General features: G+C 44.7%; 2 protein-coding genes across 10 annotated transcripts in view; one reads left to right on the top strand and one right to left on the bottom strand.

The window, feature by feature from the left end:
• Nucleotides 1-10,304, bottom strand: part of LOC143267492 (uncharacterized) — a 115,416-nt gene extending 105,112 nt beyond the window's left edge. The window contains exons 1-2 of the mRNA XM_076545637.1: nucleotides 10,211-10,304; nucleotides 9,574-9,630 (exon numbers count right to left, since the gene is read on the bottom strand). Coding sequence (XP_076401752.1) covers nucleotides 9,574-9,630; nucleotides 10,211-10,304 — 151 coding nt within the window. The remainder of the gene's footprint in view (nucleotides 1-9,573; nucleotides 9,631-10,210) is intronic.
• The window catches only part of Apbb2 (amyloid beta precursor protein binding family B member 2), a 359,655-nt gene that overhangs the window by 104,379 nt on the left and 231,939 nt on the right, over nucleotides 1-23,337 (top strand). The gene's annotated exons all lie outside the window — the stretch shown is intronic.

Raw genomic sequence — 23,337 nt, 5'->3', positions numbered from 1 at the left:
CTACTCGGTGTTCTCAACCTCTCTGTTTTAACCCTAACATGTAAACATTTATTTTCATGTACATGTGTGTTTTTACTATAAGGTTAGGACATTGGGTGGAGGAAGGCAACGGTTTTGTCTCCTCGGTGCTGTGTTTCTAGGATCTCCCGCACCGCCTCGAACCTGATACGTTCTCAACAGATGTCTGGAATTCCTGAACAGCATAGGCTGGAAGACAGAAAGCTTTTAGAAATCCTACATGGAAATCAAAGGCTTTTTGAAAATAAATCTGGTCATCATTTTGATTGTCTAGTTGTTGAAACGAGAGTAATCCATCTTGTAGGCTGTATTAGTTACCTCTCTGTTGCTATGATATAACACCCCGACGAAAGCTTTTTAAGGAAGAAAGGGTTTTTTTTGGCTTATCATTCCAGAGTGCGTGCAGGCCGTCATGGTGAGCATAGTATTTCCTTTTCTATTGTCGCGATAAAATACCACGGTCTAGGCAACTTATAAAAGAAAATGTTTAATTGGGCTTGTGATCCTTATGGTTAGAGTCTGTGGTGTTAATATGGTGGCAGGAACAGCTGAGCGCTTGCATCTTAAACCAAAGGCAGGAGGCAGAGAAGATGGCCCAATGGGAAGGGCACCAGTCTGTTGAAACTTCAAAGCCTCCACCACTTCCAACAAGGCCACACCTCTCAATCCTCCCCAAACAGTTCCATCCACTGGGGACCAAAGTGTTAAAACAGAGGAGCCTACAGGAGCCACGCCCATTCAAACCACCTCAGTGGGGAAGATAGGTTGGTAGGAGTATTAGGCCGGCCTGACACATTGTACCAGCCACCAGGATGCAGGGAGAGACCAGAAAGAGACTTGGGTATAAAACCTCAAGGCCCACCCCCATGATGTACTTCCTTCAGCAAGGCTCTGCCTACTAAAGGTTTCATAACTTCCCAAACAGTGCCACCAGCTGAGGATCAAGTGTTCAAACACGCGAGCCTCTGGTGGACATTTCTCGTTCAAACCATAGCACAGAGCATCCTCTTGATTTTGTCTCTGATAGTATCATTTGTTGACCCTGGTGTTACACTGGGAACATGCAACCCAGAATAACATAGTAAAGGAGATATAGGAGGGAAGGCAACATGGAAGGGCATGCATCCATGGATGTCAGGAAAACCCCTTGTGTGGGATCGTCTGACACTGTGAACTCGTGCTCAGCTTTCTTTGGGTATTGCGCTCTCCCCCAGAGACTTCGTGATGGATGGAGTGGGTATGAAATGCAGCATTTCCCAAGGACAATAAAAGCCACATTTGCCTTTGTTAGTCACAGTCGGAGCCATGTCGGGACATTGTAGTGTGTCATATCCTCTTGTTATAAAAGTGGTGCATTTTCAAACAAGTGACATTTGTGATTGGTTCTTTGAGCCTGTGTGGCCCTGGTGGCTCTGATTAGTACGGATGGAAGCGGAGCCACGCCATGCAATGGCTCTGACGATGTCATAGGCTGTGATGTGCCCCATCAGAGTTCATGTGTTCAGATCCTACCTTACAATGGAAGTCTGCTTGGAAACGCTGTCTTTGAAGAGAGTTCAACTCAGATGAAGTTGAGGGCCATTGAGGTGGGCTCCGTTCCAGCCTGAGAGGTGTCTGGCAGGAAGAGGAGATTGGGTGCAGGCATAATAACATTGGGAAGATGAGGTGAACCCGTAAGGGAACAACAACCATCCATACAGTGCAGAGAGAGGTCATAGGAGAAACCGACTCTGTAGACCTTTGACCTCAACAACCATCCACACGCTGTAGAGGGAGGCCATAGGAGAAACCAACCCTATGGACCCTTGCCGTGGAATAATGCTTTTGTACACAGGTTTAATAAAATGCTGATTGGCCAGTAGCCAGGCAGGAAGTATAGGTGGGATAAGCAGACAAAGAGAATTCTGGGAAGAGAAAGGCTGAGTCAGGAGATGCCAGCCCGTCGTCCAGAGAGCAGCATGTAATGGCACACAGGTAAAGCCACGAAAAACGTGGTGACATATAGATTAACAGAAATGGGCTGAGTTTAAGTGTAAGAGCTAGTCAGTAGTTAGCCTGAGCTAATGGCTGAGCAGTTTTAATTAATATAAGCCTCTGTGTGTTTACTTGGGTCTGAACATTACAGGACCAGGTGGGACACAGGAATTTTATAAGTGGCTGTGGGACTTTGGTGCCAGGCGAGCATAGGAAAACTTTCAGCTACAGACCCTTGACCTCAGACCTCTGCTCTCCAGAGTGGTAAGAAGAACAGATTTCTGCTGTTTAAGGCAATCCCTCCACCCCGTCAGTAGCACCTTGTGAGAGCAGGAAGCTCCAACTCTTCCAGCATCACAGCTCTTGGGAGCCATGCGGCGGTTCTCCTGTGGGGCCCTAGGCCCCCCTGAGAAGGCCAAGTACATGTGGACGTGTGCAGGATCGACAGGCAGCCCTCGTTCAGCTGCTTTATTCTCCATTTCTGATTTCTTCGTCTTTTTTTTTTTTCTTGAAGCCGCATGCCAGCATTTCCATTTCCCTCAGAAACTCCATTAGAGAGTGAGATGGAGCCAGGGTGTTTATCCCTCAGCTTTCTGTGATGGGAAGCCTCAACCTTCGTTTACTTGCATAGTTCTAAGCTCAGCAGAGTGGATGAGCAGCCTGCTAAGACAGGGCGGCTTTGCGGATGGCTGCCTTTGGCATGAATTGGACGATGTGCCGGAGAAGCGAGCGTTTGAGGCCAAATCTGCTTTCTCAGGAGACTATCCCTGGCATCCTGGCATTTGAGCAAGGCTTAATGGAATCCTTGGTTTTCTGAGTGAATCTGGGGATTGGATGTTACTTATGGTAGGGATTGGAAGGCTCCCTCTGGCCTGTTTATTTGAATTTGATTTACATGGAAATTCTTTAAAAAGCAGAACACTTAAGAGGTCTTTCAAAGAACTTAAAAAAATTCATTTCTCTTCCAGTAGATTTCTTTGCAACCTGGGTAGGGTAAATAGAGTCTGCAGGATGGTGAGAGGTAGTAATGTTTAATTCTTTCTTGTCTGGTTGCTGGAACACATAGCATCTGGATATTTAAAACCCAGGGTGAGGTATCTTTTTCTCTATTGTGTATCCAAGGTCAAGTACACATATTTGATGTTAGTGCCTCCTCTGTTCCGTGTGTGATTATTATCGCAAGGAGTGTGGCTTCCAACTCTGTATTTTCACATATTCCTGTTATGTAAGGGGAACAAGACTGTCATTATTGCACAGTGAAAATTTGAATCATCTGCTTCAAGTTATGAAATATTTTGGCCCTTCCTTTGCCCAGCCTGGTCTGTTCAGCTAATTTTATGGTCCATGGGGATGGATGACCTTGAATTCCTGTGGCACCTGTAGTCAAAATAGCTCTTATTCTGGGGCCCACAGAAGAGGGTGTGCTTGGAAGAGTTGGAAAGGTCATGAAAGCAATACAATGTAGTCTTGATCATAAAACGTTATCCTACAGTCTCCCTTGGTGTACAGTCTCCCTTGGTGTAAAGCCTGGGAGGCTGTGCCCCTCATTTTCTCTCTCTGTCTGTCTCTGTCTCTATCTCTCTGTCTGTCTCTGTCTCTCTCCTTTCCTCTGTCTCTGTTTGTTGTCTGTCTGTCTCTGTCTCTCTCCTCTGTCTCTCTCTTCTCCTCTCTCTCCCAGATTTCGTTATAGTTCTTGTTTCTTTTTTAAAAAAGGCTTTATTTTCATTATTGTGTGTGTGTGTGTGTGTGTGTGTGTGTGTGTGTGTGTTATGCACATGCCCTCTGTGGAGTTGATTTCTCTTATCTTTGTGTGGGTCACAGCCACCAGACATAGGTCATCAGGCTTGTGCAGTACGGACTTGAACTGCCATACCACCTTGACCCTATTTCCCTCTCATTTCTGAGAGAGGAAGGAGGACCAGAGTTGAATTTCTTCACTAGGATAAAAGATGGAGCTACTTGGCCGAGGGAAAAAATAGCGAAGAGAACTTGTAAGGGAAGATAATCAAACTCTGGGATGGAGAGACCGTGTTAGCCAAATGAGCTACAGATGCTCACATTCTCAGATAAACAGTTCCCTCGGCCTATTGTACCCAACAAACACTGTGATTCCATGTGTGGTTAGTTATGGGATGGCTAACAGACTTAAGGGCCAGATGTATTTTACTCTAAGTGGAAAAAAAGCCATTGTTTTTCCCCAGCGTGGAAGCCCAAGCCCAGAGCTTTGCACAAGCCGCACAAGCCCTTTGCCTCCCACCAAGGCATCCTTAGCGTGGTCTGAACCCGAGTTCAGCAAGCTAGCTTGTACACCACCCGGTCCGGCTTGTCTCAGATGCAGAGGTGATGCCCCAAAAGCAGAATGGTTTTCCCTAGTGGATGGGTGCCTTCCTGACATCTGAAATGACAGGGAGTGCACACTGCAGTGGCTGTATGTGTTTGTTTACCGGGACCCAGCTGCGCTGATGTACTTTATGTTATGGGTGGTGCATTCTGGGTAGAGCTGCAGGCAGTGGTTAAGACAGATAGCCCTCGAAATCTAAGTTGTTTTCTGTTTAGCAGGTTACAGGATGCGTTCGCTGTCTTGGCATAAATAGTTGCTGATAGTTTATGTGACTTTTTACTTTACTGTGTCCTGTCTGGTCCTGTGCAGTGTGGAGAGTCTTTGTGTAGCATGATGACTACAGGGTGCCTTGGCCACAGGAAACACAGATGCAACCATTGAGAAAACAGATCAGCGGTTCTTTTTATTTTTTTCCTAGACAAATCATTCATTTCTTCAACATATGCCAAATGAGTGCTGCCTGACGGTTGTTCACTGTTGTAGGCAGTGGGAATGGATCCTAACAGGCATGGCCCCTCTGGCTTGGACCACATATTTTCATCAGGGGAGACAGATCATAAACAAACATGTAATGGAATGGGGTCAGAAGCAAGGAGAACAGGCTTGGGGCCGCGAGGAGCTGCCTGTGGTATGCTGTGCATTGAGCCGCTTGTAGGTGAGCTGGAATCCATGGTGGAAGACCAGGAAGTAGGTGTCCAAGGCTGAGGGAACTTCTGGGACCAAGGGCTTCTAGGTGGAGCTGGCTTGGCTTGTTTGAGAAGCCAGGAAGATGTCCCCAGGCAGGAGGCACACAAGTGAGGCAGAAACATCACCAGAAGTAAACTATAGGGGGGGTACGAGGTGGGTGGGCTGGAGAGGAGCTGCAGGGCAGTGAGGGGCACGTGCTTTGCTTTGAGACAAGGCCTGGCTGTGTCACCCTGGCTGCCCAGTGCTTTTGATCTTCCTGTAACAGCTTAGTGAACGTGTGTGTGTGTGTGTGTGTGTGTGTGTGTGTGTGTGTGTGTGTGTGTTTGAGAGTTGACTTGATATGACTTAAGGATCAAGGAAGAAATCTTTTCTTAGTGTGTTTTTTCACAGATGACATTTTGTGGATTTTAACCTGCCCCTCCTCTGCCAGGGCTCCAGATCAAAGAGTTAGCTTTAAAATGGCCTGAGATGTTTTGAGTTATTCATTGGCACATTGATGTAAAGCTATCCTAAAAGTGGGGCCAAACAATAGTAATCACGGGGTAGTATGTTGTCAGGTGAGGATCCAAAGGTCTTAGTTCTCTCTAGCCATCCAAGCATCTCCAGGAAACATGTCACATCCGTACTATGGACATGGCAGGAAGACTCCAAAATATAGTGCCTGTCTTGGACTGGTAGTCCTAATTCTTCCTATTTCTGGGTTGATGGATGAGACAGGGGCATTGTTGGGAGACAGAGCTCTCTGTGGAGACAGATCACCTGAGAGGACCTAGGGAACCTGCAGGAAAGGATTTGTTCTTCTTCCTTTGGGTTGCCCCAGAGAGCCAAACCCAACAGGGAGCCATTAGGTAAGAGAACCCCTGTTTAATGGTTCAGCCTCTCAGAACATAGACCAGTGTGGAAAAGCAGAGCTTCAAATGGAAGACTCTATCTCAGAGGGTACCTTGAGGTTCCTTCTCTGTTGCCTGCCCCCTCCCACTGTGATAGTGTTGACACCTGGACAGTATCTGGAAATACCTCGGAGACAAGGCACTCGGGTGAGGAGTAATTTGGATTAGGTTAGTCTCTTGGCTTGCCTGTGCAGGGTTTTCCAGACTAGGTGAATTGAGATGGGAAGACCTACTTTAAAATAGTGGGTGGCGCCATTCCCTGGACTTGGGCCCTAGGCTGCAGAGAGGGGGTGTGGGGGAGAAAGAATGAATTGGGAGTTGATGGGTGCTGGAGAGGAGGGCCAGGGTTTGTTTCTTCAGGAGCCTGGTCCCTGGTAAATGGCCATACTCCAATGGCTGAACTATACCCATGTTTCTACTTGCAGCACTAATTGAACTCAGTGGAATATTAAAAAAAAAAAAAAAAAAGTCATGAAGTTGGCAGGAGGATTGAGGGGTCCAGGAGGAGTTGGAGGCAGGGAATGAGATTGATATTATGTAAATAAATTGTATACATGTATGAAATTGCCAAAGAGCTGGAGAGATGTCTCAGCAGTTAAGAGCACCAGCTGCTCTTCCAGAGGCTCCAGGTTCAATTCCCAGCACCCTCATGGCAGCTCACATCCATCCATAACTCCAGTTCCAAGGGATGTGATGACCTCTCTTGGCTTCTTCAAGCACTAGTCACAGACATGGTTCGTAGACATACACACATGAAACACCCATATACATTAAAGATTGAGGAGAAATAATTACCAAAGAATCAAAAAGATCTGAAAAGAAAAATGCTAGCTGAGCATGACCAGTCTTCATTGTCCACCTTTTCATTGTGGACACAGGGTGATCGGCCACCTCAGGTTCCAACTGCTACAACTTCCCTGCCATGGTAGTCTGTACCAAATAAATCCTTGTTCCCTAAAGTTGTCTTTTGTTATTGGGATTTTTTTTAAACTCTTTTTGGGGGTTCTGCCACCCAGCTCCCACATAAATCACACACGGAGGATTACTCTTAAATATGAATGCCCGGCCTTAGCTTGCTTAGTTTCTAGCCAGATTTCCTTAACTTCCATCTACCTTTTGCCTCTGGACTTTTCCCGTTCTCTTACTTCTGTAAATCCTACTCTTACTCCATGGCTTGCTGTGCTGCTGGGTGGCTGGCCTCTGAAGTCCACCTCTTTCTTCCTCTATATATTCTCGCTGCCTGCCAGCCCTGCCTATCCTTTCTCCTGCCTTGCTATTGGCCATTCAGTTCTTTATTAGACCATCAGGTGTTTTACACAGGCACAGTAACACAGCTTCACAGAGTTAAACAAATGCAACAGAAACAAAAGTAACACACCTTAAAATCATGTTCCCCAACATCATCATCATTATCATCACCACCATCATCATCATAATCGTTACTATTATTTTGTTTTTTTAAGACAGGGTTTCTCCGTGTAGTTTTGGTACCTCTCCTGGATCTCGCTCTGTATACCAGGCTGGCCTCGAACTCACAGAGATCTGCCTGGCTCTGCCTCCCGAATGCTGGGATTAAAGGCGTGCGCCACTGCCACTCGGCTCCCCAACATTATTTTTTATCTTTAGTCTTTATCAGGGATTTTACTCATAGCAACTGAAAATTTCACCAACACACCCTTCCTCCTCCACCCCCAAGACATACTCCACTGTGTGCACATGAAGGGGTGCACACAAAAAAATATATCTGAATCCCCTTGGAATGTCTATGATGACTTTTCCAACTGTGGCAGAAGAACCATTCATTCACTAAAATTTGAGAATTTTTTTTTCATTATTTCTGTTGGAATCTAGAACACGCTGTTCATTGCATATGCAAGGAAGGTTTAAATAGGGCTACATAAACCATTTTTGATTCTCGATTAATTCAGAGTACTGTACTACTGATGGTAGAGTTACACCTTACTCTTTGAAACATAGAGCCTTTTATGGCGGCCACAGAAGGACAAACACCGCTGGTGTGGAGAAATCTAAGACCTATGTTGGGTTTGGCTTTCCTGGCCAAAAACCAGCAAAGCAAACGTTGACTTTCAGCTACTTCAATCCTAATGGCTTTGGTGTGTTTTGCCACCGGACATATTAAAACTCTGAAGACACAGAGATCTCATTCATACAACTGCTTCTGTCAACAATGTCTGTGATGTCCTGTGGTGCCCAGTCAGCACCCTGACTTAGCCACTTCTGAGAATACATAGCAGCTCTACATTTTGTACCAGAGACAAAGCTAAGTTTTTTTAAAAAAATCATTTGATCTTTTGAACATACTTGACTTTTCATTAGCTTCTGAGATTGGGAGATTTGAGTAACAAAACCATCAATGTAGCCAGTAAGTCAACAAAGAGGAACATACCAGAGCCAACTTCCGGCCTTATTCTGGAGACGATGATGCCTTTGAAAGAACCCACTTGGATGGATGGCAAAACTCATTTCCCACCTTTTCTGGAATCTGTCCAGGAATCGTGGCACGCTGTCACAATGGTTTGGGCCCCAGTTTGGAGGCCTGACAAAAGGCATTTGGTCAAAAATTCTCTTTCTCTTTTTTTTTTTTTTTTGTGACTACCAGTCACAGTGTGAAACTTAAACATGATCCATGTTCCTTTAGAGCCAAGGAAAAGAAACATCCCCCGTTGAATTTCCCCTAAGTTTTGTAGAACCAGAGTAGTGCATGTTTCGGTTGTAATTGTTTTTCTGTGAGTCAGCCTCACGGGCCAGGTATCCGTGTGGTGGTGGGCCTTGGGGACCGGGAGCTCCCTCCCACTGTACAGGCGGCACTGGGTTAGCTTGCAAAGGTGGGTTCACACAATTCTAGATGTATTGCATGACCCGTGTGTGGCCTGTGGAAAGGAGAAAGGACCAGGGATACAGGGAACACACGGAGTCCACAACTACAGTGATTCAATTTAACCTTTTTTTTTTTTCAACTTTACCATAGTGCAAAAAAGCAATACATATCCAGTGCAAACTGCGCTTTGAAATTTGAACTAGGGAATCTTTGCCTGGATAGTGCTGTGTGGTAGGATACTCCCCCATAATGCTGGTGGGCATCAGTGAGTTTCAGCTCCCAGCCTCCCCCACAAGGTCATGAGGGGATGTACCCCATAGTCTACAGCATGTGTGTTGCCGAGTCTTGGCACCCACTACTTCAGGAAAGTTAAATGAATCTTCAGCTTATGATACGTCACTTAAGATGCAATCCTGTGGGAACTCAGAGAATATGTGGACTGTGGACATCACAGAGAGGGGTCCTGTCTTGGTGGTTGGAGAGAGAGGAGCCACAGCTGACAGGGAGCCAGGCCTCATAGGATCTGAGAGGAGGAGTGGGCAGCAGCTGAGGGCCTGAGTGGGCTCCATGTCTGACTTCAGCTCACACGGATCCGTTTTCTTCAGGTTGGAAGTGATCCTGTCTCTCCCGCTCATACCACATATTTTTATGCCCCGCCTCCAAGCAGGAAATGCTGGAGTGTTGTTCCTTCATGCTGTCATTGGAATGTCCAGATGGCATTTATTAAACGTGTGTGTCTCTGTGGCCCAGCTCTCGATCCCTGGGAGTTCGGTCTGAGGGAGAATTGCTGTCAGCCACAGTGGTTTTTATTAGGCCAGCCTCACCTAGGAAGGTCATTCTGCGTGGCAGCCTCCGAGATCGCACCGAAACCTTCTGGAGAGCTATTTCCCACAGAGGAACAGGGCAAAGGATGTTGGGCAGGGTATCTGAAGGACCGAATTGCCTTCCTTTTAAAAAGAAAAAGTGTTTTCCAAAAACACAGATTAATTATATGTATCAAGGAGTTTCTTACGGCATTTCCCCCCATGTCTATAATGTATTGATTTTATTTACTCATTACTCTGTCTTGTCCTCTGCCAATCTTGTTGATCCCCTCCCTCTTCCCAACTCTCCCCTCCCTCCCTCCCTCCCTCCCTCCCTCCCTCCCTCCCTCCCTCCCTCCCTCCCTCCCTCCCTCCCTCCCTCCCTCCCTTTCTCCTTTTTTTAACTGACATAACTAGTTTTTTGGAGTTGCTTACAGGAGCTTTGGCTCAGACGACCCTGGAGAACTGACTCTCTCTCCCATCAACTGTCAGTTGCCTGTACATCTTTATGGATGGGTGGGGCCTCATCCATCAAGGACCAGCTCCCCCTGCTCCACGGCAGGATGTTGCTGGGTCCCATCGTGTGCGGGTGACCACAGCTGCTGTGAATTCCAGAATGCACCAGCCCATGTCATGCCCCGAAAATAGTGTTCCGTACAGTCTACTCCTCCTTCCGGCTCTTTGCTTTCTTTTCTCCCCCGATCTTTGACAGGGTCGGTGATCTCGATATTTATGGCCGGGCACTCAGTCATCATCGATTCTCAGTTACGAGTCTCCGCAGTCACCACCAACCACGGCAGAAAGCAGAAAGTCTGACAAAGGCTGACAGCGGCACTGACCTATAGGCACAAGCAATTATTTAGAAGGTCATGTGATCAGTCCATCACGCCCATCTAGCAAAACAACCGCAGTAGCTCCCCTACTAGGCTGTGACCACCACAGGCTTCAGCTTTGGACTGGGTTAACAGTACCACACATGCATTTGCTTTTGTGGCTCAGGCCTCAAGCCCAACCAGAAAGTGGCTGGCTACTCCCGTAATAGACACACCTTGTCTGGTGAGTTGGTGGTGTATGAGTAGTCCACTGCTGAGTAAGTAGTGACAGTCCTCCCTATGCACTCAGAAATAGCTGAACTGCCTCTTTTTTAAAAGTAGATTGTGTGTGTGTGTGTGTGTGTGTGTGTGTGTGTGTGTGTGTGTGTGTGTGTGTGTGTGTTCGCATGCACGCACGCGCAGGGATGCCAGAAGAGGGTATCAGATATTTTGGAGCTGGAGTTATAGGCAATTGTGAGCCTCTGAACTGCTAGGAACTGAACTTGGGCCCTTTGGAAGAACAGGGAAACTCTTAATGGTGGAGTCATCTCTCAGCCCTAGTAAGTGGCCTTCTTTAGAGCGGAATCAGGTAGATTACTGGGATGTGTTAGCTTCCAGATTCTTGAAGTTCTAGGCTTTAGATTGTAGAACTGGGGACATGGGATTGTCTCTGTGGTCCTGCTGTTGGATTTCCTAAAGTCTTTCTGGTATTTGGTGTAGAGGGGGAGATAAGCACAGTGAATTGAGTTGGAGAGCGTGAAGTGTGGAATGCCTTCAGGGCCCGTGACACGGGAAGCTTATAAAAGTAGGAGAGAGGAAGTTTGCAAACTGCACGTTACACATTCCATTGAAGATCCTAGGTTAAATGTTCCCCGGATAAACACTATTCCTGTGTTCTAGTACCAACCTCTTGCTAACGACGACGACTGGCCATTACGCAGTTAGTTTTAAGAGGTCATTTATGATAATAATAAAAATACCGACTTTACTGGGTGTGGCGGTACATGTCGCTCACCCTAGCACTTGAGAGGCCGATTCTGAGGCAGAAAGATCAGGAGCTCAGAACAGTCTCTGCTACATTTGGAGTTCAAGGCTGGCCTGAACTTCGTCCCATCACAGGGAACTGTTGTTTGACACACGGTGACACAGATGAAGGGAAGATGTTGCCCAGACAACCCCCATCTCCTTCCCGTCATTATCGCCGCTCTTCTCTATTTGTTTTAGCTATATAAAAATAATGCATTAGTATGGATTTGATGAACTGGTTTAAAGCAAATTACAGCTCCACAACATAACCGTGTGTCCCAAGTAAGGAAGCAGCGTTATTTAGACACAGTAGTACCATTATCATTCCCCACAAAATGAATACTGGTCCCTAAATGTTATTTCATACTTGTTCATAGTGCAAGTTACCGACTTTGGCCTCCTTTAGTATCTTGAAATGATTTGAACTTAGAATCCAGGCAGAGGACCGTGTGTCTCATTGCCCTTGCTCTTCAGTTCTCTCCAGTCTCTAGCTTGCAACTACAGTAGTGAGTGAGACCCGAGACTCCGGGGCCTGGGAAGGTCGAGGCGGTTCCCCTGTACATCCGTATCTATTTCCAATGCAATTTCCAAAAAAAATGCTGTGGATTTCAATCAAGTAAGTGGATGAAGTCCAAATGAATCCCGACTTTTCCTCTGTGAGGGTGAGGACTGCAACTGGGTTTTGAAATCTCAAGCGATCACATTTCCCAACCCGGCAAATGCTTCCTTATTTTAGATAACTCTAAGCAAGACTCAACAATCCGTATACAATGACATATTGTTTTCCGTTGTGCCCGAGTCTCCTGGGTCTCGGCTTCCCAGATAGGAAACCACATCCTGAATAGCACAGAGTAGACAGCACAGGAACGGTCTGTGGCTTCATCGCATTGGCAAGCTTTACGGCCTGGGTTTCAGTCCTTAGGTAGAATTTCATGGTGAGTTTCACAATTTTCCTTTAAGGCCAAAAAATAAACACAAAGCCTGGATGAGCCTTACCTGTAAGTAGAAAGAGAGTGAAGAGCCAACTCCAGGGCTTTGCTTTTAACACTCGAGAGTCCTGGGGATGCCGTGGGCCGCTTGGGCTTCCTCCCATCTTAGCTCTTCCTGGACCACAGACACCTGAGGTCAGGCAAGTGTCTGGAACTGACGCAGGAGTAAGGAATGCCCACCAGCTGGGCTGCACCTTCTCCCGCTCAAATTGTGTAAAGCAGCACCCACTGGGAGCCCAAAAGAGGAGCTGCACACTTAGGGTGCATGGGTTTCCTCAGGCTTTGGTTGCCTTTGGAAGGGGCGCACCCCGAGGAGCATTTCTGTCCCCCTCCCCTGAAGTTGTGAACTCTTCCCTAGTTTATCCCGTGGAGTCTTGTTGCAGAACTCGGCTCCCTTGCGCCTCTGCTCTGAACAGAGAGAGCACTCCTTCCTGCTTCCACGTGCTCCTGTTGACCCACTTGGCAAAGGTTCAGCACAGCACCTGGTTACTTCCTCTCCATCCTTAATTTGGTTTGTCTTTTATTATTGGGTTCCAACTGAGAGGATTCTCATCTTCTCCTTCTCTTCCCAGGGAGCCCCAGAAAAACAATACTTGTACATTGTAACTGTACGGAGGAAAAGAATACTTATACATTGTAACTGTAGTAAAGGGTAATTGAGGTTTTCTGTGACTTCCCGTGTTCAGCCAAGAAGAGAGGGGAATTACTAAACTTGCCGGTGTTGTCCTTGAGTCTTTTTAACACTCTTAAATAAAGATGTCGCCGTGTTGAATGGGGAACGTCCAAACATACAACTTTTCTTGGCATGTGTATATTTAGCATTTAAATATTTTCTTTCTGGTAGCACAAGTCATCACAAAGTACTTGAAATTTCTAGAAGAACAGGAGAAGGAACTCAGAGACAATTACATTAACAACATTTTTTGAATCTATGTGATACCATCTTAGACCACAGGGCTTGCTCAGCAGCATTAGTATCTCCTGGGAGGTTGTTAGAAATTGGATCTGGGACTCCACGGTGGACACGCTGAATCCCAGCTTGACTGGAACGCGCCTACTTGTGCACTATAATTTGGGGGTGCGGCTTTAGGATGCATCACCCAGGGAAGCAGGTGAATAGAGACCCCAGTAGCCAAATCCTGGGTTCAGTTCTTCACGTTTTCTGTCACGTTTTTCTTGAGATCATCCTCAGTATGTGATAAAAATAAAAATGAAGTCATTAAAACAAACCCACAAGAGGCAGAACCCGAGAGACAAACTTGACCGTCTCACGTGTCATCGTTTCAATCAGTAAACATTCTGAAGTGCCTCCTACGCGCCTCGAAGCCAGGGGCAGCCGTTCAGCACATATTATAGTTGAAGTGTGGGAAGGGCAAGGAGGAGAGGATTGGTTGTGAGGGCTGAAGGGCAGAGAGAAAAATGGGGTTTGGGTGGCATCTCAAAGCAGAAATCAATGAGCATGAGTTATGAGTGCCGCTAGGTTCAGAGAGGCACAAAGATGGATAAGGTGCATCCCCCCCCCCTTTTTTTTTAAGACCTTGTGCTGAGTTAAAGGACAGAAGACTATAATAAAGTATAAATAATACAACACATGTTGGCGTTAGGATATAGCCAGAAGATCAGGGGCTGAATATCAGCCCCATAATTCTATGTCCTTGGACAAGCTTATTTCCGAGTTACTGACTGATCATCTCTCTCTTCTGGAATAGGTAGAAAATAATAACAATTATTTTACAGAATTATGATGCTTTTCTTTCTAAAGTGAGACCGCACAGCAAAACATTTAGATTTTTCGGGACGATGCAGTCACTGGAGTGTGGCAAAGGCCTTCTAGAACTACCAAAGACAGGAGGATACTGAGGAAGATGAAATAGTGTGGGATATTCGAGGCTGTGTAGCCTGTGTAGAGAGGAAGTGGAGGAGATAGGCCCCTGGGAAGAGAAGGAAGATGATGTTGAAATTTTGACATCAGATAGGGAAGGGTGGAAGAGGCATCATGTCTGACAGGGTGAATTCTGTTTCAGGTATGCCAAGTTCAAAATAGCTAATAAATAGTTTAAAAACTATTTAATAAATACCTATACACAGTGGGACTGGGATGTGCGTTGGCTTACACAAGATGTTTCATGGGTGGTTGCCATTTTTCCACACTCATCCAAGGGTTGGCACAGAGTGAAGTTGTCTGCCTTCCCTGGCCAGGTGTGTCGGGTCAGTGTAGAACATGACTCTTTGGAGGGCCCATTGGAAGGATCTATTTATGTACAGGGTTAATTACCAGAAAGAGAAGAGAAGGCAGAATTTTTAAGACCTTAAGTTTTGCCTCCTCTTCAACATATGTACAGTTGAGCTGAGATATTCCATGACTGGTCTTCACCTGCTGCTTTTTCCTTGGATTTCTTTTTTTCTTCGAGACAGGGTTTTTCTGTGTAGTTTTGATGCCTGTCCTATATCTCACTCTGTAGAGCAGACTGGCCTTGAACTCACAGAGATCCTCCTGGCTCCGCCTCCCGAGTGCTGGGATTAAAGGCGTGTGCTACCACCGCCTAGCAGTTTTTTTTTTTCTTTCATGAGGTTCTTCAACGATTGCTTCAGAACGGAGTTGAGATTAAAAAAGAAAGAAAGAAAGAAAGAAAGAATTGCTCTTACACTAGCGAAATTACATTCCTGTTCTTGTCAGTTTCTTTTCTCCATGAACTCCATTATAATCTTCCTTTATGCAGGGTGGGTATAGAGTACAAGTTACCATGGTTACTGGCTTTATAGGTTACAGATACCCTGCCACATAAGATGTTAACATTTTGCCAAATTTACTTTATCTCTATTTTCTTCCCATTTTCTAGTGTCTCTGCTGTCTGTAGACATCTCTTTCTCTCCTCTTTCTCCTCATACACATTCAGAATGTCAGAAACAGATTCTTAAAATTGAGTTAGTTGTAGAGGTCATGACCCTCTACCCTTCAAAATTTCAATATCCCAAGCAGAAGGATATTCTCCCATGTGACTCATAATGCCATCATAACTACTAACACATAATATCTGAATACATGTTAAAATCCCTCTAAATATGTAATATTTATATAATAAATATATTAATTATTTAATATTTTTAACACTTATCCAAATCTAAGACAGTCATGATCATTATTGCTGTGTCTCTTTAGTTTCCTTTTCTCTAGAACAGTCACCCTAACTTTGTTTAGTTTAGAAGGTACCAGAACACTGATCTGGTAGAATGGGTCATAGTCTGATTGTCTCATTGTCACCTTATGATTTCAGATAGATGAACACATTTGGTGTAGTGTTTGTCTTCTGAATGATTATGGCAAGCGTCACTTAGATGAGGTGATCTTCCAGAGGTCTGCATTGTAGGGACCCATTTCCCCTGGGAAAGTGATGGGCACCATGTGCGGTGGGACTCTGGATTGTATGAGTACTGTGTTCTGCAGAAGTCTTTCTCTAGTATTCTAAGCATTTATTTATGGTCTTTGGTTGAATCAGTGGACGCCTTGGTGGTGAGGTGGGATTTTGTGGGTGTTGATGTTTTGTAATTCATCAGTGTTGTGTGTATGTGTGTGTGTTTGTGTGTGTGTGTGTGACAGAGAACAATTTTATGGAGTCATTTTTCTCCTTCCATCCTTATGTGGTTTCTGGGAGTTGAACTCAGATTGTCAGGTTGTCAGTACCTTTACCTGCTGAACCATCTTGCTGGTCCAGTATTACTCTTCCTATTGTTCAAGCTGTCCCACATACGGCCAGTAGATACCCCTTCCAACCAGCTCCGACATGCTTTTGTCACGTCTGCACACTGTTGGAGGACCCTTCTGCTTTCTGCCAGAATGAGATGTTCTAGACTTACTTTGTGCTTTTGGCCCTCACTTGGACCCAGCTATTTTTTTCCCCAGTGAGCCAAAATGTTTAAATCAAGATCTGTTTTTTAGGAAAGCCAGGACAAGGTCCTCTCCATCTCCCTCTGGCATTGGGAGTTTAGATTCTGGTAGGAAAAAATGAAGGAGAAGGCGCCCACCAAGCAGAGGCTTCAGACTTGGACCAGAGGCGGCAGGAGGATGCTTAAAGAACTACTATGCTCAGTGCCAAAGACCAATTGAGAGTGCATTGGAATTCTGCCCAGGATGTGACTAGAGCCCCCGAGTAGATGCTTTCTATTTGTTTTCCAGACTGATTAAAAATTGCTTGCCTTTAATATATATACATATATATTTAAATCTCCAACAGCAGCAAGAACATGTTTCCTCTGAGCTTCTCACAGGATGGGTCTAAAAGCCATGGGGAACATTTAGTTTCTATACCAAGAGTTCTGTGTTTTCAGCGAGTGTCAGGTCTGCGGAGATGGGTGCATCTTCCAGTGCCTCCTCTTTAAAAAAATAAAAATTTATAGCTTTCATTTTGAAATCCGCAGTGTAAGATTGAGTCTGTGGATCTGCTTGCTGATGGTAGTGTTTAATTATTAGCCACCAAAGGTACATATGTACAGTATTTTAGACAGTAACTTTTGAAATATTAAGGCCAAGAACTTCACAATTATTTCTCAAAACAATCAGCATGCATTTGTTGTGATAAAGTCTCTGAGGAAAATCTTGACTTTGGACCGACTGATTTTTCTGGAACTCAAAACTTCCTCTAAAATTTCTTTTAAAAAAGTAGTAGCATAAACAAAATGTATGCTTCTGTTTTTTTTTTTTTAGCATAAACTAAACATGAAGTCAGTAATTTCACAGGGGAACCATTGAAAATACTTTTATAAACAAAAGTATGTCTGAAATATGAGGGTTTTGTTTTTGTTTTTAATCTATGTTAGCATCTTGGGGAGTTATAAGACAAAGGATACTTGCTGTATACTTTGTGTAGCCAGGACATGATTATTAATTGCTTTTGCATCTGTTCAAGTGCTCTGTAAGTTTGTAACACCCCCAAACATAGTCAGCTCTGAAGATGTTTTTAAAATTTATCCTTTGGCCATTTTGTGCCTGTGCTTTGATTCTGTTCTCTCCCAGTGGCTGGCCTTGACCCCGTCTGCTCCCTCTGGACCGTCTTCCTCCCAAGTCCCTCTTCCACTGTGCTGTCTTTTTTTGTTAATGACCCACTCAAGTGTGATCAGGGCTGCTAGCAATGACCGTGGGTGTAAGCTTGGTAACTGGAGCACGGGCAACTTACTAGTAGCTACATTACTGAAGATAAATCGTTCCCCTGTCCCGCCCAGTCCCGCCCTGCTTTCTCCAGTAGCTTCTCAGCCAGGGGTGGGACCTTGGGAGCCTCTCCCTGTCTGTGCTGGAATTTTGTCTGCCTTACTCTGTGCAGGTGACCCTAATCACTGTGAGTTCCTGGGTGTGATGGCCGTGTTGTGTCCATTACACGCCCCTTTTGCGCCCCCCCCCCCCCAGCCCTTTCATTTTTCTCTTTACACATGAAGGCGTTCCCTGAGCCTTGGGGCATGGTGTGGTTACTAATTTTTACTTTCTTGCAGATGAAGAGTCACTGTGAAGTAACTGTCTGGTTACCAATAGTTCTTACAGGGACAGGGAAGAGATAGATGGCCCAAGCACAGATGAGGGAACTCAGCAGAGGTGTGGCAAATGACCCCAAACTAACCGTTAAATTCATTGCATCTTCAATGCCCAGTTCTTAGGTGAGACAATTGTGTGAGATTACGTTTATACACTCCAGAATACAAAGTCAGTGTTCGGTGCATATGGATTGTTTTGGTATTCTCAAGTGTGGTGGCATGCCCTTGTCATCTGAGGAACTGAAGTGAGAGGGTCTTGAGTCAAGGTGAGACTGTTTCATAGATGTTTTAAAATTCTTGTTGAGAAAAGTTCAATATAGCCAAGCTCCTGCGAAGGTTCTAATGACTGACCCCTCTTTTCTTTCTTATAGCTCCCCAAGTTCGGCTTGCCCTCCTCCTCCTTTGATTGTCTCATCTTGCTCCCATTTGAAGGGACTCCACCCAGAACACAATGTCTTTATTCAGGATGACATTTTGGGTGCTCACACAGCTTGGGTATAGTAATTTAGTAATACATAAGCTGAAAAAGAATCTTTCATCTGGACTTTCCTAAGTCCTGACTGTCGCAGCCAGTAAAAACAGATTATGTTTTGGCTTGTGTGGTTGCTTTATGTACTTTAAACACCCGTCTTGGGACTATATTTGACCTTGACTGTGAGGGAGAAAATGCTTGGAGAGGTTTGGCCTCCCAGCTGGGCCCCTTACGTGGGTCTCGATGACAAGGAAGTTCTCTGTGTCCTTGTTCTTGGCCTGGCTCAGGGGTGACATTAAAAGGGGCGTAAAAGGAGAATTTCCCCCACTCCATGCGAATTGAGGAAAATAAAAGCCATCTTGTTCTAGCTCTGCTCTGGGAAGCCAGCAGGTTTTCAGATGTGATTTTTTTTTTCCTTCTGATTTTTTCCTGGGCATAAACACTTTTGAGCAACACAGGGGCCGTTTTTGACTGACTCGTTGTTGCTCACTTTTCCTTAAGATGTTTTCCCACTTTAGTAGACGTTTTACACATTAAAAAAAAAAAATCTCACCTATTCTTTGTGGGTGTGTTTAAATTTTTAACTTGTTTAAAATATTACACTAAAACTTCATCCTTTTGTGTGTGTTGAAAGGTTTTAAAGAAAATTCATTCTTTAAAAGTCTGTATTGGCCAGGCGGTGGTGGTGACGCACGCCTTTAATCCCAGCACTCGGGAGGCAGAGCCAGGAGGATCTCTGTGAGTTTGAGGCCGGCCTGAGCTACAGAGTGAGATCCAGGACAGGCTCCAAAACGACACAGAGAAACCCTGTCTCGAACAAAACAAAACAAAACAAACAAACAAAAAGTCTGTATTGATTTTTAAGGAATGAAAACTTAGCCTTTTTGGTTTTCCTTTCTGGCACTTACAGTGGTGCGTTCCAGCCAGCTGGAGCCTGTAATGCCATGGTCCTATTGGTCTGTTCAAAACTGTGCTTTGACACCTCATCTGTCCTAACATTATTAGGAAACTTCTCTTAAGTAAATTTTACCACATCACTGACCCTGAAGTGTTCTTAGCTGCTATGAACACGGGAAATTGAAATCCTCTAAAAAATCGTACGACAATACCTTAGTGTTCTCTTAAATAGAACGACGAAAGATGTGACTCATAATCTAATCTCTGCGTGTAGGTCACATGTCTTCATATATGTAGTTGGCTTTGCTCCCATACATTCTGTGTGGCTCTAAAAAACACATACCGTGCAAAACCCATAGCCCTTGTGGGGCTTGGGTCCAGTGCTTAGAACAGTGTATTGACTATTTTAATTAAGCAAGTGAGTGAGAAAGAATCAATACGGTGAGCATGTGTGCTTGGCATGTTGTATCGCCTGCCGATTGTAGTGAGCTTGTGCCTTGAAGTGTTGCCGCTTGTGGATTATTGTAAAGTAGGGGGCATCGGGCTACCTGAAATTACATGGAGGGCTGGGACACCAGGTGTGGCTCAGCACACGTGGCAAACTTAGGTGGCTGGTAGGTGCCTGAGGTCTGGGCTCTGCATGTTCTAGCCGTCCATATGGAACTGGCCTCAGCCTGGGTGCAGTCTTTTGTGATGACCTAGTGTTTCCAAAAGTGAAGCCATGCACAAACAGGCAGCACTCAGAGAGTTCTCTTACCACATCCGTGGATGCTGCAGCAAGAACCAGCATACCATGTGGTGAAACGTGGTGTCCCAGGGACGGCTGGCATGTGCGGTCCATGTACCCATCCTGTACCCATCCTGGTAGAATTGCTGTGCTAAAAGCAACAATCTGGCCTAAGAATCAACAATACATAAATGTTGGCCATGATGGTGACAGTCATAAAAATGATGCTGATGTTGGTGTTTATGGAATCAGCTGCTGTTTGCTTACTGCTGCTTACTGTAGTGGCGTTTCTTGTCTCTTCTTGGTCCACTGATGTCTCAGGGTGTTGTGGCTTATACCTGTCTTACTTCATCCAGTGCAAGGCGTGAATGGGAGCGCCTGAGAAGGGCACAGCCTTTAGGTTGTAGGTTCCTCTTGGCTTCTGCCGTGTCTATTGATAGTGTACTAATGGATGGTTACCGATGTATCCCCTTGGACAGTTGCTGGGGAACTAACTTATGTGTGATGTGAGTTTGAATGTTTTCCACTTATGTAAATGTGTGTATGTATATGTGTGCAGATGTGCCGAGGCATACACGTGAGGTCAGAGGGCAAGTTGTGGAGGTTGTGTCTCGTCTCCACGTGCATCCTGGGGAAGGACCTCAGGTGGTGAGGCATGGTGTCGAGCATCCCTACCCACTGAGCGATCTCGCTGGCTCTGAGGTTATCAATCGTGCAGAATTTTTGTGTTTCCTGTTTTCATAGAAGACATCCAGGACTGTCATTTTCACACCTGTCGAGGTAAACGGTGCATCATCGCACACACACATGCAAAGAATGTCTAGGAGGCGTTCATTGTTTTCTGTCGGTTGTTGCTGTTCACAGCTGTTGACAGCTGTCTGTGTTCACGAGGCACTCATGTTGGAAGGGGATTGCTGGCAGGTGTGATTTCAGATGACCTTCTCTCCCTTCCCAAACACAGTATGGCTAGACGTGCAGAGCCTCGAGAAGGACATGTGTTAGCATGATCAGTTAGTTGCCAAGAAGCCTTGAGAGTTCCCGCTTAAGGAATGTTAATAAGATGACAGATCAGAATGCCATCTAGATGTCGAAAGCCTTGTTAGTATATTGTGAACAGAATTAGCCTGCACATCTCACGGTGTAGGAATCTCAGTGAAATCATGGTTTTAATTATGCAGGGACGCTCCAAAAAGCAACAGGGCATTTTGATTTTTAATTTCTAGTCTGACTTTGAATTTAAAATTTTTGCCCCGACACAATTTCTACATATATTTGGACTGCCTGACCTTTTTGGGTGATTGCTCTTAATTAACAGACTTTGTGGGAAGGCAGAGCTAGCCTTCTGATTTTGTACCAGAGCTCTGGAAAAAGCGAAGTCGTTTTTTAATGTGCCTTTTTAAGGTCTGTGCTACTTCTCTCAGAAAGATTGCAGCGGATCTTTTCTGTTTTAATTCACGGCGTAGGTACCTTTCATTGGCTTTTATGGACTTTAAGTTTGGAGGGGACTCAGAGCCGTCTTTACAGAGACTCTCAACTGATTAAAACCTGAACTTTCTGCATTGTTTAATTTCCTGTTGTGTTTTGCAGACATGCATGCACACATACACAAAATGCATGGGTATGTAATACATATGTGTGGTACTGCAGGCGTGTACAGATCAGAGGACAGTTTTTGGGCATTGGTTCTCTTCATCTCTTTGACTGTGTGATCCAGGGATTGGACTCAGATCCTCAGGTTTGCCCGGCAATGGCTTTTACTAGCTGTGCCAGATGATACCTGTGTGGATGCTTTTGCTCACAACTGCCTGTAATTTTAGGGGTTCCAGCTTCTCCTGTGGTTTCTGGAGGCACTGGCACACAGAACATACACATAATGAAAAAAAATCTTAAAAAAAAAAAATAGTAACATTGCTGGGCGGTGGTGGCGCACACCTTAAATCTCGTCACTAGGGAGGCAGAGGCAGGCAGATCTCTGTGAGTTCCAGGCCAGCCTGGTATACAGAGGGAGTTCCAGGACAGTCAAAATTATTACACAGAGAAACCTTGTCTTGAAAAACAAACAAGCAAAAAAACCCAGCCAAATAAACAAAAAAAAGTAACATCAAACTTCATATATTTTATTATGTTTACTACAGATTTAATTATTACTGTGTGTTGTTTTAAGTAATGATAAGGTAAGACTCTTGGTTATACGGCTTATTTAAATATTTATATTAAAATATATCCACATATATGTGCACACATACTGTATATACATATAGATGTAATTTCTAGTTCTAATTCTTTTCAAATTTCTAAATACAAATCCATCAAGAAACAAGAAATTTGAATTTTTTCATCAAAATCAGTTTTTTGTTGTTATGATGAAATATTCACAGTAGTGAAATATTGTTGGTGGAAATACAAATATATAGGCATTTATTTAGTTGAATATTATCTTACAATTGCTTATTAATTTTTAAGGAAACCCTTAGTGTTGTATTTTTAGTCTATCATGGAAGAATATTGGACAGAGGATTGTGTTGGAAGGCACCAATCCATCTGCAGAAATTGAATGAAAAGATAAAAGGTTGATTTTCTCAGTGTTGGGATTCAGGCCTTTGCAGTGGTGTTTTGTCAGAAGACTGTCCCCAGAAGCGAGCTACTTACACCATCTCCCAAAGAACTTAGCATTTCTTCACAATCTAATACAGTCTCTTGTGAAATGATTTTCCTCCCCTTATTCCAAAATACTCCCCTCTGGGACGCATCGTGGCATTGTTGTGAAAGTTCTATTTCCATGTTGTAGAGGCAAGGCGTCCGTGGACTTGGGTGCACGGTGGCAAGCTGAAGTGACATCCCTTGTGTTCCTGGAGGGACTGTGTGGAAAGACTCCGGATTAGTCCTAAGCTTGCTGACATGAAGGAATGTGTGGGTGCGCGGCAGCGTGTTCACAGTCACTCTTAGATTAAAAATGAAGTCAGCAGACCAAAGCCACAGCGACAACGAAGGCGTCAGTCCAGAAAGGTCCTGCTCCTAAAGCAAGGCCTGGAACTGCTTCCAGAGAGGTTGACGTGAAGAGCGAAGGGTGGGCTGGGAGAGGGGAGCCGCTTGTTTTGAACTTAGTAACTCGTGAGCATCTTCTTGACACTACTTTGAAAACTATAAACATAAAGACAATCTATAATAAACTATAATCTATAAAGATAATTAAGTGTATGGCTGGCTTCTTTTGGAGGAAATCAAACAGCCTAAAAAAAAATCTCACACTAAAAAAAAAAAAAAACAAAAAACAAAATAAAAAAACCTTCTAGCTGGAGCGTGGGGTATAGTGGTGGCGCATGCCTTTAGTTCCAGCACTCA

Source organism: Peromyscus maniculatus, chromosome 10 (genome assembly GCF_049852395.1).
Source record: "Peromyscus maniculatus bairdii isolate BWxNUB_F1_BW_parent chromosome 10, HU_Pman_BW_mat_3.1, whole genome shotgun sequence".
NCBI lineage: Eukaryota > Metazoa > Chordata > Mammalia > Rodentia > Cricetidae > Peromyscus > Peromyscus maniculatus.
Note: the sequence above shows the minus strand (reverse complement) of the source record. Positions and strands in the feature narration are given on the sequence as shown.